This window comes from Mustela lutreola, chromosome 4 (genome assembly GCF_030435805.1).
Source record: "Mustela lutreola isolate mMusLut2 chromosome 4, mMusLut2.pri, whole genome shotgun sequence".
In the NCBI taxonomy this organism is placed as follows: domain Eukaryota; kingdom Metazoa; phylum Chordata; class Mammalia; order Carnivora; family Mustelidae; genus Mustela; species Mustela lutreola.
The window spans coordinates 178,130,713-178,149,198 of NC_081293.1; the positions used below are offsets into that span (position 1 = coordinate 178,130,713).

The 18,486-nt window shown below is 37.9% G+C and overlaps 1 protein-coding gene across 4 annotated transcripts in view; it reads right to left on the reverse strand.

Annotated features, from left to right (window-relative positions):
• The window catches only part of GRM8 (glutamate metabotropic receptor 8), a 755,908-nt gene that overhangs the window by 597,873 nt on the left and 139,549 nt on the right, over positions 1 to 18,486 (reverse strand). For all 4 annotated transcript variants that reach the window (XM_059171757.1, XM_059171760.1, XM_059171756.1 and 1 more), the window contains exon 3: positions 5,280 to 5,496. In XM_059171757.1, coding sequence (XP_059027740.1) covers positions 5,280 to 5,496 — 217 coding nt within the window. The remainder of the gene's footprint in view (positions 1 to 5,279; positions 5,497 to 18,486) is intronic.

The window sequence follows — 18,486 nt, forward strand, 5'->3', positions numbered from 1 at the left end:
GACTCAGATACCACCACCTACCCTAGTATGGAACCCTGAATCATCCATTAGGTTACTCCATCTACTCAAGTAGCCAGGATAGGGAGGGTAAAATCCTGTAACATTCAAAAAGAAATTTCTGATCTGGTTTTGTTATAGGCTTCTCCATTAACCAAATTCTGTCTACTTACTGCCTCTCTCATCTTTATTTCTATTCTATTGTCCTCCTGGTCTACCTCCCATTCTTGTCACTGCAAGTCAGCTCCCTAAGTACATCCATCTTCACTACTATTCCCTGCTATGGGTATTAAATTGTGTCTCCTAACAAGATATGTTGAAATCCTAAAACTGAGTACCTCAGAATGTGCCCTTATATGGAAATAGGGTGATCACAAATGCAATTAAGATGAGGTCATCCTGGAGTTGGGTGCGCCTTTAACACAATATGATGGGCATTCTTATAAGAAGAGAAGACACAAAGACAGACACATGAAAGGAGAAGACTGTGATTTGATAACAGAGGCAGAGTGATGCCTCTACAAGCCAATGAACACCAAGGATGACTAACACAAACCAGAAGTTATAAAAGGAAAAGGAAGGATTCCCCCCTGCAGTCTTCAGGAGCATGGCCCTGCTAACATTTTGATTTCAGATTTCTGGTCTCTAGAACTGTGAGATAATATGTTCCTATCGTTTTAAGCCATCTAGTACATGGCATTTGTTATGGCAGCTCTAGGGAACTAATGCACCCCCTCAAGGACACTCTTTGATTCCTACCATTGTACCACACATGTTCAGCTATGCTCTCTGGCAAAAGTTCCTATTCGCCTATGAAAATCAGCTCAATGCCCTTAAATTTTTCGTCAAGAACTCCTACCATCTCCCATCATGGAAATCTTCTTCAAAGGAGACTGAGAGTCCTCTCATCGCCACAAACCTATCAAGAGAAGGTGACACTCTTCCATACTTACTCTTAATTTTCCTAAGCCTTGGCCATTATTCCCACACTTTTTTTCCCATTTATAACTATTCTCCTCAGCTTTATAGAGATATAATTGACAAATGAAAATGGTATGTATGGTATGTATTTAAGGTGTACAACATGATGTTTTGAAGTATGTGTATACTATGAAATGATTACCACAATCAAGCTAATTAACATATATATCTATGACTTCACATAGTTACTATGTGTGTGTGTGTGTGTGGTGAGAATACTTAAGATCAACTCTCTTAGCAAATTTCAAGTATACAATACAGTATTTTAAGTATAGTTACCATTCTATACATTCATCTTACATTCATCTTATTCGGCTGGCATAAATGAAAGCTTGCATTCTTTGGCCAACATTTACGCATTTCTCCTACTCCCCAACCACAATTCCACCCTCTGCTTTTATGAGTTCAACTGCCTTGGGCACTTTGTCTTTTTGTGTCTGGTTTATTTCACTTAGCATAACGTCCTCTAGGTTCATCTATGTTGTCACGAATGGCAGGATTTTTTTCTTCTTAAGGCCAAATAATATTCCACTCATATATATTATATATATATCTCTTCAAGATACTGATTTAATTTTTTTCCAGATATATACTCAGAAGTAGGGTTGCTGGATCATAAAGTAGTTCTATATTTAATTTTTTAGTACCTCCATATCATTTTCCATAATGACTGCACTAATCTACACTCCTACCAACAGCGTCCTAGTGTTCCCTTTTCTATGCAACCTTACCGAGTCTTGTTATCACACACCTCTATATAAAACTTCTCCCCAAAAGTCTATCCTCAGCCCTGTTCAATCTTCGCTCTACATCTTCTACCTCAGCAATTACCTTTCCCATCTCAATTATCAATTTTGTGAGAATAAGCTTCAGGTCTATATCCCAGTCCCCTTCTCAGCTCTAGACGAATATTCTTTGCTGTTTTTCTCCAAAAACATATGTATTGGTACCTACAATATATAGTATTTTTAACCAAACCACACTTCCAATCCAATCCCAAACCAACCTCTCCATTTAATTGACTCTTTTCTATTTGTGGCACTTTCAGTCTCCTAATCACCCAGGTTAAGAATTTCAAGTTCTAAATAAATAAATAAATAAATAGATGACATTTTTTAGAAAGAACTTCAACTTCAACATTAATTTTTTTCTTACCTTCAAGCTCTACTTCCACTCAATTGCTAAGTTCCATGGACTCCACCTCATAATTGTCTCCTAAGTCTGTTCCCTTTTCCATTTCTATTGTCACTGTCCTATATCAAGCTAAGACTGCTACTGCAAAGGCCTCTCAAATGGTCTCCCCATCTTCCACTTCTCATTAATATAATCTTAAATATGTTCTGATAGATCCCTTTATCTTCAACAGTTTCCTTCATTGTCTGAAAGATGAATAAAATCACCTCTCCAGGAGGTGAAATATTCAACTTTGTGTCCATGTCAAGTCTTCCATTTTTGTCTCCTGTACTTCATGACACAAACTATGCTCTGATCAAATTGTGCTATTTGCTGATCTCAAATATATTTTTGCCTTTTCAAAAAAAAAAAATCCTACAGTCAAGAATGCCTTGGGCTGATACTATAATAGCTAAGATATCAAGGGACTATTTATCTTTATTTTATTGAGTTACTCCTGTCCTGCTCTCCCTAGAACAATCTTGGCTAGGTAAGAGCCATCACAGACATCTGTCTGTGTTCATGACCATCATTCACTCATTTGCTTCATTCTCCAAGATTCACAGACACTTCCCCAAGTCTCAGATTTGTTAAAATAAAAAATGTTCTAATCAAACCATACAAGCAATTTATCACTAAACAGATTTTCACTTCCTTATCATTCTATTATGATCTGTCTGAATGAATCAGAGAGGAAACATTAGAAGGCTCAATTTACACTGAAATTTCTTAGCAATCAATGTTTCTAAAGAGAGAAATTCAGAATAGAGTATGGCAAAATTTATGAGTTGGGAAAATATATAATTTTTTAATAGGCAGACATTCCACAAAATGAATTTATACATCGTCTTCTCAGTCAAGATACTAAGATTTTTAAAAACACACTACTAACATGGTGACAGAAATGTCATCGATGTTGTAGTAAGAGAAGCGAATGTTACAGAACTAATGAATTTTCATCAGAGTCATCAGATCATTTCAGAATGGGTTAAGTTGCTACCATTTGCTATTCCCATTAATATCATTGTCATGTAAAAGGTTTAATTTTCAGCTATTTTTGTTCTAGATAAAAATCTTTGTCATTAAAATGAGGGATGATTTTGATATTTAATATATTCCATGGCATACTCTAGTGTGGTACCAATTTGGCCTTTTCAGTATTCTGCATATTAATTGACAATCCAGCCTTTCTCCATTCCCCAGATAAGTGAGAGCTGAAATAGAATGGACAGCCAATCAAGTCACAGAATACTGAAAGGATCAACACTGAAGAAATGTGTTGCCCTAATCAGGCACATACACAAGGCACTAAAATTATTTTCTCCCATACTAATGACTAACATAGAAACAGGAATAATGAACGGAACCATCTGAATCCTTTTATGTGACAGTATTACCAGAGTATAGCAATGCTCCTCAAAAGTGAAAACTAAGTATTTCTTTTTTTAGTCAAATGAATAAAACTGCGATCTCACTTAACTTTTAGAACAATGCATTTTATCAGATTCTGCAACAACTGGCAAATTATGTCCTGTATTGAATTTTTCATAGCAATCGGTTTCAGGCACACAATGTGACCTGTAGTTGAAGAATGTACACGATCACTGCAAAAAAACATATCATCTCAATACATACTCTATCAGTTTCCTCCTCTTGTTGAATTATCACTCTGGTGAGAACCGACATCAGCTGCTTAAATAATGCATTAGCTCTGCTTCCAGAAGCTTTTGTTTTCATTTGAGTGGGCATTTCCTCTAAGATAAACTTTGGATTCTTACCGAAAAAGATAATATAATTTGTCATCATTTAAAGCGCAGTTGAATGTCTGAATCATTTTTATAGCAATAATGATGGAATTTAAAATTTCAAAGAGCAAAGAGTATGGTAGCATGGACACTAACACAGGTGCGGACAGTTCCCCGATTAAATCAATTAACCCAATCCATCCAACAACACCAGGCCTTCTCTACATTTTCTGCAACAGCACAGCACTGGAACAAATGTTAAATATACTAACTATTGCGTATAATAATTTTTCACGTCCTAGCATATGCAGAGGAACAGATCCCAAGTATCGTCAAGTCTTTCAAGAGAAACCTTACTCCAATAATATAACTTTAGACTCGTCCTTGCTAATTCTAGACAAGCGTAAATCACTCCCATTGTCTTTCTGAGCTGAACCCTCCAAGAAAGACAACAAATTATCAAAATAATTTCTTCCTTCAAGTTCAAAATTACTCAAAAATAGCCAAGGGGCACTTTAATTTTTCCACAAAATATTATTATTACTCTTAAAGAAAAAATATGTACATTTTATTCAGTAATTCTTAATAAGAAAAATAGTATTTGTTAAGTAACAATATGCCTCCTTTTACCCACCAAATTATGTGGCTGACCAATCAGCAATAAGGTTTGTACTTTAAGTAGTTTTTTGTTTTATTCTATTTTTTTCACACAGGGGATGGATTTACAAACTCAAGGCTAAATATACATGTGGAAAAATGCCTACAGAGATTTGGATAAGCACCTTGAAAAAAGCCCAGCAGAGCTCATCAGCACCTTGTTCTAACTCAGATTTTACATACTGCCCTTCATTCCACTGTAAGCTATAGAGCATAAGGTAAGAATAAAAATGCAAAAAGTCAAATATGACAATAAGAATATGACTAAAAGTATAGCCTTGGGGGCCACTTCAGTATTATTTTAAGATGATTACCAGTCTAAATCCCTCTAGTGTTGGATGTTAAATTCCACTGCCTTTTTTTTTTTAATTTAATGACTTGCTAATGTAAACTTCCATCCAGAACAATCAAATAGTATGTCATTTATTCAAATTTACAGTGGCTCTAATGTGCCAGCAAACTCCCTCGTCAAAACAGACAACTTTGAAAACTGTTCGCCTGAGTCAGGAGCTCTATTTCCTAAATTAGCACCAAAGTGTCACCTTGATAGACCATGAACAACAACATCATTTATAATAAAACCAACTTCCCCCTAGAGTGGACAGCCTGGGTCATGCATCTGTAGGAGCTCTCATTATTCCACATAGATCAGAGAGCACATGGAGATGCTCAGACTTCCACAACCTGTCGCCTCCAAAAGCAATCATCTGATAAATATATGCTTACCAATCTCCCTCGAGATCTGAGTGAAGGCCTCCACACCACTCTCTCCATAGTTGCCTTCGGAAGCCAGTGTTGACACATAATTCCACCCCAGTGCCGTGACAATGTCCACCATGGCTTGAGCTTGGTAGGAGTCAGGTGGAACTACCCGAGAGAAGAAGTCATACCTGGTGTTATCACTTAGCTCTGGGGCTGTGGATGCATAGCTGATTTGAGGTATCTGCAAAACAAATGACAGATCATTTCAACCCAAGAGGAATCTGTCGAATGGAGAGTTGTCACACAAGAGACCAAGCAGCAAACCCAGACCAGTAACTCAGACACATCAGCCTGAAGCCAAAATATGGCTTTGTGACTGCCAATTTTATTTTATTTTCATTTAGCATTTTATAAAAGTCTGTAGGCTCACTTTCTTTCAAAACACATTTCTAAACAGCAAGAAAGAACTTAGTGTTACTTCAGGTTCTGAAGCTAAAGCAAAACATTTGTGCCTTTTGTTGCTCTTTTTTTATACCATAAAGTTCTGGCACAAAAATGAAGCCAAAATGAAAGTATAGTGCATACACACATCAGAAAAGGCCACCTCTGAAACTGTATTTAGCTTTAGGACATAAAGACTACACACAATCATAAACAGAGAATTTAAGATGAGATTTTTTTACAATTGATACAATTCAGTACTAAGATCACACTTTTGGAAAATTACTATAAATATACAGTTTTGTGAGTCTATTGACTGTTTATTGATATGATCGTTGAGTACCACAAAATGATATGGGAACAGTCAACTATGTATCTTCTAATGAAAAGATGGTTCCAGCTGCCCACCTCAAAATACTACAAAATGGGAATCTATACCATCATCTCTTTGGGAAAAGAGACAATTTTCTGGCATACATAGAGTGAATTACCAGACTTTGAAAATTAGGAATCCTATATCACTTATCCAAATAAACTCAAAGTAACAAATTAGCTACATACCACAAATCTCCCCCTAAAAATCTTTTAAAATGTAACATTTACTCATATATCCAAATGAGGACTTTTACTTTATCAGTGAAAAGTGCTAGGATAGAAGAACACATGATGCTAAAGCAGTAGAGTGAAAGGACTTTCAGCTGAGATGGGGCACAGACAATGCAAGAAATCGGCAAACAAGGTAAGGAAGGACATTTCAGTCACAAGGAACTGCATGTCCAAAGGCATACAGTCAAGAAAGGGCATGGCAGATTCCAGGATTTGTAGCATTTCACACAGAGGGAATGCGAGATAGCAAGGGAGGAACATCAGGAAATAAAACTGCAAAGCTGGGCAGATAAAGGGCTAGTCGGGTATGACAAAAAGTGTGGATTTTATCACAAAGGCATGGGGAAGCACAGAATGACTGTAACTAAGATAGAGGCATAATCAGATTTTTGTTTCAGAAAAATAATATTGGCAGCTGTGAAGAAAGTTGCAGCCCTCAAATTTCAATGTACACCTAGCTAACCCCATTCCTGAAAATTCTGACTTGGTATGTCTAGAGGCTTAGAAATCTGCATTTTAATATGCTCTCCAGAAGAATCTAATGCAGGGGGGTCCATCCTATGCTTATAGATAAATTAAAAGAAAGCTATGTTAGATGCAGGACAACAAGTTAGAAAATTATTATAGAAATCTAAGTAAGAAAGTATGAAAACTGGGGGTGTATGGGTGGCTCAGTCATTAAGTGTCTGCCTTCAGCTTGGTTATGGTCCCAGGGTCCTGAGATAGAGCCCCTTCCTGCTCCACAGGAAGCTTACTTCTCCGTCTCTCACTCCCTCTGCTTGTGTTCCCTCTCTTACTGTGTCTCTCTCTGTCAAATAAGTAAGTAAGTAAATAAATAAATAGAAAGTATGGAAACTCAATTAAGGCAATGATGGGGAAGGTTGGGGTTAGGGAAGGGCATGGACTCTGTAAGTATCTAAAACCAAGGTAAGGTGAAGGTAATGAAGGGAAATGTGGACTGACTCTTAGTTCTGTGGCTTTAGTAACTGGGTGGATGATGTTTGCTATTTACCAAGATATACAGAGAAAGAGGAGATTTAGAAGACAAAAATTATGAGTTTAGTTTTTTTGGCTTCTTTTGAGCTTACTATGAAATGAATGAAAGCAACTAAAAAGTAGGTAATAATATTGGGGATGTGGAGTTTAAGAGTCTCTGGGACTGGAGATAAAGAATGGTGGGGGCATAATGAAGAAGACAGTCAAGGCCAAGGAACGTATGAAGAGTGAAAGAGGGCAACTTGGGAGTATGTGCTATGCAACAGTGCATCTCGCTGCTCCTCTGCTGCCCTGCCACAGTGTGCAAGTTCAGGGGTCATAATGAATCCAAGATGCCCCAATTCAGGTCGCTTGGTTAAAGATGCAGGATTGACCAGTATATAAAACAAATAACTTTGTTCTGCATCTGATCCTGCAGGTAATGTCAGTGCTAAGATGTCCAAAAGGCTGCACTTCCCATGTACGGCTGACTGCATAGCTTGCAATCCATCCCCTGCCACACCCTGGCCAGATAATTCCCAGTCCACATGGAGTGGACTCTCCCCTTGATATCCTTGAAAAGCCCTCAACATCTGAATAACATTTCATGGGTCTAGAGAGTCCTACTCCATATCTATAGCCAATAAAGTGAAACTAAACTTCCCAAGGCACAAGTCTTAGTTACCCAGGCAGCAGCTACAACGTGCTTGGAGCTCTCCATGGTGCTGCAGGATCTATTCAGCTTCTGTATCTCTATATATTGACTATAAGAATGATTTTATCCTATCTAACCCCCAATTCTTCCTGGTCCTATTCTCCTAGTGGACCATGTTAACTTGCTTGTTAACATTGTGGGACCATAAAAAACAGTCCGTCCTGCCTCCTTCCTGCCCCTTTGCTTTCTTTGCTAGATATGATCGTTCCCTTGAATAGACTGTGCTTATGACTCCTCAGCAAGGACACCTCTTCAAATCTCAAACCACACGCCAAATCTGGGTCTATTTCACCTTCTATTGCTTGCTTCTAAATAACCTCAGAAAGAGACAATGAATGACTCAGAGAGATCTACCTTTTACTAAATAAAACTCCCAAAGACCAAGAGCATGTACATTCCTACATTCTAATGAAAAAGATTCAGCTGCCTGAATTTCACTTTGAAAGGAATTCTGTGCATGTGTGAATGGTGTGTGTGTGTGTGTAAGTGTGAGAGAGTGTGTGTGTGTGTGTGTGCACGTGCGTGTGTGCGTGCGTGCAGGTAGGAAGAGATAGGGGAGCATTCTATGGCTAATTCTATAGCACTATACCATTTCCTTGCCCTATTAATGTCATTGTCATTATATGATAACCCTCCCACTTCCTCAGCTACTCAGAGTCCAGCAGTAAAATGCCTTACACAACTCCCACCCTGCCTATAATAATGAGCCACCCCTTTCTAAAAATGAGCACAAAGTGTGAAAATTGAGTGTTTGAAACCAAAACTAATTATCTCAAATTACTACCTTCAGTCAGTCACTTTCAGGGCTGTTTAATTAGCAGTCAGCATCATGTTTAGGATTAATTAAACAGGTGTAAAGGGTATATAAAATAAAAGTACAAATAGAAAATGGTTGTTTGAATAAAGGACTTACTCCCCAAAGTCTTAAGGAGTTTTCTCTTTGCAGATCAATGTGTGGAAAAGTGAGAGTACATGTTTGTGTTTTCATTTGCTCAATTTTTGCTATGCTGCAGTCTACAATAATAGACATCGGAGTATACTGATCATATTTTAAGACAACTTTTCAAGTCATTATGAAGTTGCATCTCATTTTAATTTTATTGTGGTTGACCACTAAGCATTGGCTCATTAAGCATTTTAATTTCTGTGCCAGCATTTCCAATATTTCCACTATCCTCAAATTAACCCCCTACTGGCAAATGCAGTGGGTTTTTTTTTCTTAAAATCTGAAATATTCCTTTTTCTTTTCTCTCCACTAAATCCATCCTAATCCCTCTTCATTTACTAGAGTTTCATTTACTAGAAACAACAAGAATAAAAAAAGAAAAATGAAAAAGAAATGGTAAGTGAGGGACAAAAGTAGAGAGGGAAATGAAAAAGGAAAGGAGAATGTACCAAGAAAATAGGGTGTTAGGGAAAGCATTCTGCATCAGCTCATTCCTTATAATAAGTAACATCCTCCACAAGCCTCTGTTAAATCTCGCTTGCCCATTCAAAAGATATCCTGACTCTTCAGTCTGGGTCACCAAACCCTGAAGTCAGACTCCATCCAATCCTCCTACCTAACCTACTGTCTTCCCTGCCATGCCCTGGTGGAGTCTGCATGCACATGCTGTTCCCTATGTAGCCCATTCTGTCCACCTGGCAATTTTTTTTTAAAGATTTTATTTATTTATTTGACAGAAAGAGAGAGAGATCATAAGTAGGCAGAGAGGCAGGCAGAGAGAGGGGGAAGCAGGCTCACTGCCGAGCAGAAAGCCAGCTGCAGGGCTCGATCCCAGGACCCTGAGACCATGACCTGAGCCAAAGGCAGAGGCTTAACCCACTGAGCCACCCAGGCACCCCAATCCACCTGGCAATCTTCTGCCCAAATTCAATATCCAACTCAAAAGTCACCTCCTCCCTAGGAAGCTTCTGCTAACTCTTTCAGGCAGAGCAGTTTTTTCTGCTCCTTGCTCCCACAACCTCCTTCATCTGACACGAGGACCATGACTGAGTGCTGGCTTATGAGCCTCCCACTGAAAAACTCTCTATTGATTTATTTGGTATCCCTAGCATCTGACAGAACAAATGCTCAACAAATATTTGGAGACAATTAATTAATTAAGCTGTGGCAGGAATTTTGATGCAGACTCTTCCCCACAGCCTTCCACCCTGCATTCCACCAAAATATTGGACAAACTATTCTCCATTTGCCCTTTTTACTCCTTCTCCTTCCTACTCTATGTCCTAGGAGGCTGCTCTCTGACTATCTCACTTGAGCTCTCTCACCTCAGGCTTCCGTCTGAGTTTGGCCATTGGGAGACACTAAGAGAGAGGGAGGGCAGGAGATAGAAGTGAGGATTGATGCTCCCAATTTCTTCCACCAATCTGGTGTTCCTCTGCCTAAGCCCTCATCCATAGCTAGAGTTCTTACAAGGTTCTAGTGACTACTCTCTACAGTTATCCCTTCAGATCTTCTTAGTGTTGCCAATTCCTGAGTACTTCCCATCCAGTGATGGGTCCTTTATCTTATAATAGTAGTTATAAGTAGTACTTTTATTTTATAAATAGTACTTCTAAGTAGTACACTTTATAAATAGTATTTTTGTTAACCCCTCTCCCATCACCCTGTGAGTGTGCCAGAAGCCCTAATATACCCACTCTTCCAGGTCTCTGTAGAAGAGGCATACACTGCCAAGCTTCCCATCCTCGGCTTTGCCCTAACTAGCTCTTAGCTCTCCTCCACCCATTTTCCCTTCCAGCCTTTTCTACCACATCCCTTACATAACTGTTTCTTTTCTCTTTCAGTGCCTTATAAAATCAAATTACATCACTTGAAAACACCTATCATTTTGCTTTTTTATCATTTTCCCTGTGCTGAGTTTCCATAAGAATATGATGTGTACTTAAATTAAGGTCATATTTCCATTACCCAAATAAAGCATATTTGAGGCAATTAATTGCATAACTCAAGATACTCATCATCATACTCTCTTTAAAAATTGCTTTTGCTTCCACTTTTCTGATAATTGGCTTGGTTAGGGGAAAAAACTCTTATTCTTCCATTACATTTTCACTTGAGTCCACATAAGGGATTCTTACCCCTAAACTTAGCTCTCTGCAGCAGCTGTATAACATGTATTTTCTACCTAGATCTCTACCTTTTACCTTACTCTCCTGGGGGGCGGAGAGAGAGGACAGAATGAGAGATCAGATTCTATGTTTATGGGGCAAGAGTCACTAACTGGCTCTGCCTTCATTGTCTGACCTGCCCACACACATACCAGGCTTCTTTTCTCTGTATGGCTAGAAGACCAGGCTAGGCCTCTCTTCTTGGAGAAGAAACCCATCCTTCCTTTCCATATTCCACTGACAACCAGGTGTTGGAGGGTGGCCTGAAACCTATGTCACTGGTTTGTCAAACCAGTGACATGTCACAAGTCTTCTATACAGTCTTAATATTGAGATGTGTGGCATGGGAGTAGGAGGCACCATTTTGGCTTCAAGTCTGCACTAAATGCTTTCCAATCCAGTTTATCTTAACAGACGGCTGCATGTCTGAGGAAGTTATTTGATGTTTGCCCAGCTGTTAATAAAACTAATTACTTGATCCACATTTAGCTAATCGTTCTGTGAATCTTGGACTTACAAACTCTAAGAGAGGCCAAAGTCTGACTTAGAACTCAAGGAAGCAAAAGCTCTATTTTAGAAAAAAGAAATTCAGTTATAACTTTTTGGATATTTTAGTAAAAATAAACAAATATATATCATAAGAATATATTTTAAATAAGAGTCAGGAGAGGTTTTTGTCCTCTCATGACTGTTCTTTACTTCTTCTAGACAGAACCCCAGATTTTTACCTAGGACTTGGCCAATCCAAAGAAGACTACATCTTCCCAGCCTTCTTTGTTATGATTATTAGCAGCGGTGAGGATAACTTTTGAAAAATGGTCTTAAAGGAAATGAGCATATATATCTCATGTATCTCCCTCTTTCCTGTTGGCCAGAATTTGGACATGACATCTTAAGCTCAATTAGCCATTTCAGGTCATGCCCCAGTGATGGTAGAGCAAAAAAAAGTCACATCCTAGTCCAAGCCATTGCATCATCTGAATTCCTAAAACCACTTGACAGTTCTTCCTGCTTCCGTTCTTGCTTCTCTCAAATCTATTCTACACCAGTAAACAAACGGATCTTTTTTAAAAAAATCAGATAAGATAAAAATCTTGCCCAAAGCCCTTCAATTTTTTCCCATTGGTCCCATAATAAAGCCCAAACTTCTTGAGGATCCTTGTGATTTGGCATCTGACATCACCCTTCACTCACCTGACCCAGCCAAGCCCTTTTTATCCTCCAGGCTTCACGCCTTTCACTCCATATGTTTTGCCCAAGTTTTTTCTCATGATTCAGCCTTAGTTCAAATGTCTCCTTCTCAAATAGACCTTCCTTGATTTCATTCCTACAGTGGTCTCCCCAGCCTCATTAGTACCTCATCATCCTATTTATTTCCTTCATTACACTTCATCACAGCCTGTGTTAATTTGTGTATACCATCTCCCCTACTAAAATGTAGATTCTACAGGTTCTTCTTTGTGCTGTTTACAACTGGAACACTACCTCAAAAATTAATGATGGGCTGTATGGTGACTAACATAACATAATAAAAATTTAAAAATAAAAAAGATAAAAGAAAAAAACAACTGTAACATGAGCTTCTAACACATAGTAGAGGCTCAAGAAATTCTCACTGAAAGAAAAATTAATACACCTACCAATCAGTCAAGGACCCCTTTTATTATTTTTCTCCATGCATTGTGATTTTGAACGATTTTGCTATCAAACTATTTAAGTAAAAATTTACCCATTCCCCTTTTTCTTTATTACTCAAAGATCTATTCATTTGCTAAAGCTTCTGATCAGCATGAGATAATCTGTTGTTACCAAACTGAAATGATAAAATTCCAGTTCAAATTAACTAAGGGCCATTTCAGCTGTAGCTGTGCAGGCATATTGTAGGGAAGCCTACAACAGTCACCAACCTTTTTGAAATGCTGAAAATAGCCATGAAAATTTCATAACTATTTTGACAAACACTTTAGTCTGTTGTTAAAGAAGAATAAAAATTACATTTCTAATCAAGGACCAAAGTCAGAGATTTTAGAATTATTTCCCCTTCTTGCTTATCTTCATCTGTAAAATGGATATTCTAGACAGAGCTAAGAGTGCTTCTGTCTCCCTTAAATGTCCTGTGTTTCTCCCTGCTGCCATCATGGAGTCTGACTCCATGATGTATTACTCAGTATTACTGAGATACAAAGGGGTCTGAGGGACTTTCAGACACAATAAATACTCATTCATGGTCTAAGAAGCTTATAATTCCACTCCTTTTTTGGAGGGGCTTCCCACTGTTTATATATTAAAATATTGTGGAGTAGCATAAAACTTGCCTTGTCTACTCAAAACACTATGAATCCTGCATCCATTTCTTTCTGGTTTGACAAAGTTTCTGGTTTGACAAAGATCCCTAAGGAGCCAAGACACCCCCAACAAGACTAGCAATGAGCGACCTGAACACAGCTCAGAGGAAGCCCCTCAGAATCCTGGTAAATTTAAGTCTTCCTGTAAGACACTCATATACCTCCAAGGACAGATTTGCAGACAGAGCAGAGCAGGTTTGCGGACATGAGTCACACACATCTTCACCATCAATTCTTGACAAAAAGGTTTTTGTTCTTGTTTACCTCTACAAACAACCTTGTCCATTGATTGTCAAACTTAGTAGTGGAGGAGGTTAGTGGGGTGGGTTCTTCATGTTGTTCAATAGCATCATTGGTTTTCTCCAGTTAGGGATCAGCTTGAAGCTATGCTCTTTCCTCGGGGGGTAGTGTTTACCTGTGAACTTCCTCAGTAATACCAGCCTTAGCAACAGCAGCCACTGCTATGATAACTTCCTGCCACTTGGTCTTAGGATGGATTTATTGTTGTTACAGAAAATGGTCCAGGAAACCAGAACGATTACAGTCATTTAACTTTTGTCATTTCAGATGTGACTACTTTTCTGGTATTAAAACTGCTTGCTGCTCTTGGCAAAACATGAGTATATAATCAGAAATTGAATAAAAATAAGGAGATTTGGAGCTAGAATTCAGTCTCCAGCATTGACCCTCCCCTCCTCACACTGTCCTGAGCTGTCATGCCCCTCTCAGTTTCACAAAAATGAGTAAGGAGAGGGAAAGAAGAAAGGAAAAGTAGAGCCAAAGAGTGGAGTAATAATGGAGAGTAATGACTATCCTCAGTTTGCTTCCAAAAGCATGGTAGAAGTCCTAATCTTCTCCCAAACCAAGACCTACTCAAAGCAATCCTGCCTGCAATGAATAGATAGTAATATTCTTATTTGTATAAGTTAGTGCCAACTGTGAAATTCAGTTCCTGGCTTTCTTCTCAGTTCCATTCCCACAGTCAATTTGAAGGGACACAAACTTTTGTGTGTTGCTACACCGTGGAGCTTAGCAAAAGAAAAGGAGAGGAAGTCTGTTGAAACAAGAAATTGTGGAGGCCAGGAAGAGAGAAAAAGAAAGAGACAAGGAGAGAGATTTCAGTGTACTCTATTTTTATCCTTCTCCCCAACATCAGCTCATTCAGAATAAGCGAACTCTATGTACGCACCCACACTGAAAGGGCCTGTGGTTAATTAACATAACTGAGTGTAGCATGACATTGGTACTTTTAAGGTCATAAGTTTAATTTCATTATGGGCCAGGATGCAGACTGTACCCCCCACCAGAACCTTCCTCCTCACAAATACACAGCACAGATAACAAAGCCAACCGGAGAGAGGAGAGACAAGGTCAATTCATTCTCACTCCTAGATAAATAATTCAAAGATGGCTTGCTACTGATGTGAATCTGAAATTTCAGAGGCAAATATGAAGATCCAGTCAAAGAGTACATTTTTGTACATATAGATACCTGAAAATATAAATATATATTACATTTACAAAGTCATTTCTTGGTTTCAGGTAATCCATTTGGATATTCTCCTGAATTGTAATAGGGTACATTTTCTCGCCACTTTGCAAAGGTAACGTATTGAGTTAGGGAAGCAGCACACTCAAATGAGGGTAACTACAGGAAGGTTCATAAAGGGACTATTTTCAAGGCAGGGGCAGTATTTTGGTAATGGTAGTGTAAAGCCAAAATCCAGTAACAGTCAGAGGGGGGCAGTTGCCACCTCTGGGCACTAAGGGCTAGAGAAGGGAGTAGTTACAGAAAGCAAAAGAAAACCATCTTGAGAGAAGCAATGGCTTCCCTGGGGAGATACAGCCAGTCCCTGGTCACTCCACAAAAAGGGATTCAAAAGAATTATACCATGATCTCCTGCTGGCTCTCTCCTTGACCAAACTCACTGAAAACCAAGGAGTAAGAGAAACTATTGCTGTTTTGGGGACAGAATCATCTTCCAACACAGGGAAGAGAAGGCAAAAGAGAGAGAGAAGGTGGATATGAGGGGCAAACAAATATAGTCAGTCTCAGGCATCATTCATCACTGATCATTAGACACATTAAATAAATTTATGTACAACTGTGCAGATTTCCACTTTCTTATATTATTTTTTCATAACTTGATTTCAAGTACTTTTGGCATAACATCTACACTAAGACATTTTGGTTAGGCTATTAGAAACTCCAACCCTAAAACTAACCATCAGTTAAAATTTCTTTTGAAGAATAAGTAATGTCCCATTTGAAAAAGAACAGTAATGATGTTAATCCAATTGGTAATGACATTCTAACCTGTTTATTTAAAATGAAAGACAAGCAATCTATGAACATGAAAAAATTTACATATAAACAACCATAATTATAACCTATAAGATTAATACATCTTTTTTTTATGGCTGCTAATTACATTTTACAATGAGAAAGCACAGTAGCTCCTAAGGGAAAGAGTTGTTATAATCTATCAAGTCACTAGTAGTGTGTGAATTTTTAAGCCTAACCACATTGCATATATTCAACCAAAAGTTCTAACAGCAAGTTGGATTTAAAACCTTCACTTTTTAAGCAAGAGACTTTTATATTCCAACTAGTTCTATAGTTCTTCTAATTTATGGCTTCTCCTGACCTTCAATTTTTCCTTATTCAAAAAATAAGTGAACACGATTTTTTTCTAATTTCCATACATTTCAGTAGACTGTAATTTCTAGAAAATGATAACCAGCATATATGCAAAATTGCAAACTAAAAAGGTTAATTCAATACACACACTTTTTCTGATTAGTGGTTAAATTAAATATAATGTATTTTTAATGGTTACTTTTTGATTAATCCATTCAACAGATTAGCTCCCACTATATTCCAGATACCATGATGGGCTCTGGATATAGGGCAGCAAACAACACATGGTCCTTCCACCCCCACAAAGCATATGGTGAGATGAAAAAGACAGGCATTAAGGAAACAATCACCAAATAAACATTTAACAGCAACTGTAATAAGCACTGAGAAAGAGAAGTACAGGCTGCAAAAAGTAACAAGGTAACTCATCTGCTCTGGGGGGACTGGGAAGGCTTCCCTGAGGAAATGACATTAAGCTGACACATGAAAAGTGAGGGGAAAAAGGAAAGGAACACCCAACACCAGCCACAGGTTGTCTCTCACTTCAGCCTTCCTTCAGATGTGTAAACGACCCAATTTGTACAAGTGAGGAGGAGGGGCAGTCGACTGACAGGTACTTAATTTTAGAAACTTGTCATAGGTTGCATAATATTATAACAAAGGCCACCACTCCCCATGCTTTTCACACATACTATTTTCAACTAGTATATGCATAATTTGGGTTCTCATATCAGAACTATTTAAGAAAATAACTATCAGCAAGAAATTTAATTTCTTGAAATTTAATTATCAGCAAGAAAGTGTGTTAGGTTCTCATAGATCCTGAGGTACATAAGGGTCAGGAATGAATGAACAAATGAACGGATAGATGGGAAATGAAAGAATGAATAAATCCAGCAAAAACTAAACTCATAGGGAAAAAAACCAACCTTAAGGCAAGGGCACAGGGACGAGGGAAGCATACTTTATATTACTTATAAACTCTAATATTTGTTTCTTCTAGGAAAGTAAAAAAGTGATCGAAAAGTAAAAGAAACACTTCACTTTCACTCAAGCAGTGAAGGCTTTGGGATAGGATTTCAAAAGGCATAAGAAACAGGTTAGAAATAACCCAGGAGGAGAATAATTGGGGCTTTTTCCTCCTTACAAGATAATATACATTTTCAGCACCTCTCAGGAGGAGGAATGAGAAATAAATGAATCTGTCCACCTCTGAAAACTCTGCTCAGTGACCCAGCATCCTGGAGAGACAGGAGAATGTCATTCCCTGGTTTCATTACTTCTAACTACTACTACCATGATTCCACTGTATTCCAGAATAAAAGATATCTTCTTGAAAAAAAGTTTTCATGCAGTTTGGAATTTTGAAATGAAATCTATCTCTAAGTATTCTTGTAAACAAAAGGTGGGGAAAACTTCTCAATGAGTTCCCTAGGACAGTCAAAATTTTCTGTAAGAGGTTTTTTTTTACATGAGTACAAAAAATTGATCAATTATGATTTGTTACATTAGAAAAACCAAAATGATGTTGTGGCATGTTCTTAGCATCATTCGCTAAATCACTTAAAAATCTAACTCTCCCACCTACTCATCCCCATCACTGCTGTCTTAAAACTATCACCTAGCATTTAATTTTCCTCTTCTGCTGATTTTCTTGCTGTAGCAATCACCACTGTGGTTCAATTTTTCCCCCAAGCGTGTCAGCAATAAACCATTAAAAAAATAAAAAGTTAGTAATTATAACCAATGAATTGAAGTCAATAAACCTTAAGCTGGCAAACAGTCCATTTAGATTGGCATTTTATCACTCAATAATATATGATTTGAATCTTAAAAATAAGGTAGAATGTTGATAAGGACATTTGTCTTTGTAAATAGTTTCCCACTTGACAATTTCTTGGATTTTCAGTAATTACCCACATTCACTGATACCCTGGTTTTCAACTGATTATTTATCCCCCAGCTGGCATTCAAGTACAGATTCTGAACATCAAATACCAAATACTACTGGAAATTTTCATTTCCTTTATGTTATCTAAGCTAGTGAATTCAGTATGTTAGAAGAGGGTGCATATGAGGTTAAAGGTCTTAACTATAGCTCCATTTTCATAGGGACTAAACTCACCACATTCCAAAGACCAAATAGTTGATTTCATAAATGGCCATCATTGGATAATAGCAAAAGTAGATGAAAGAAGGCATATGAGTCATATTTTATTATTCCACTATATGTTGAAGAATGTGCCAAGCACATGTTCCTCTGCCAAGCAACATCATTATCATCTTAGTATCCAAAGGGCAACACATTAAGTTTCTCCAAACTGTACTAATTAGCCCTTTTATTACCATCTCTGCTGCATCCATAGGGAGGGCTAGCTTACTGCTCTTAATAAA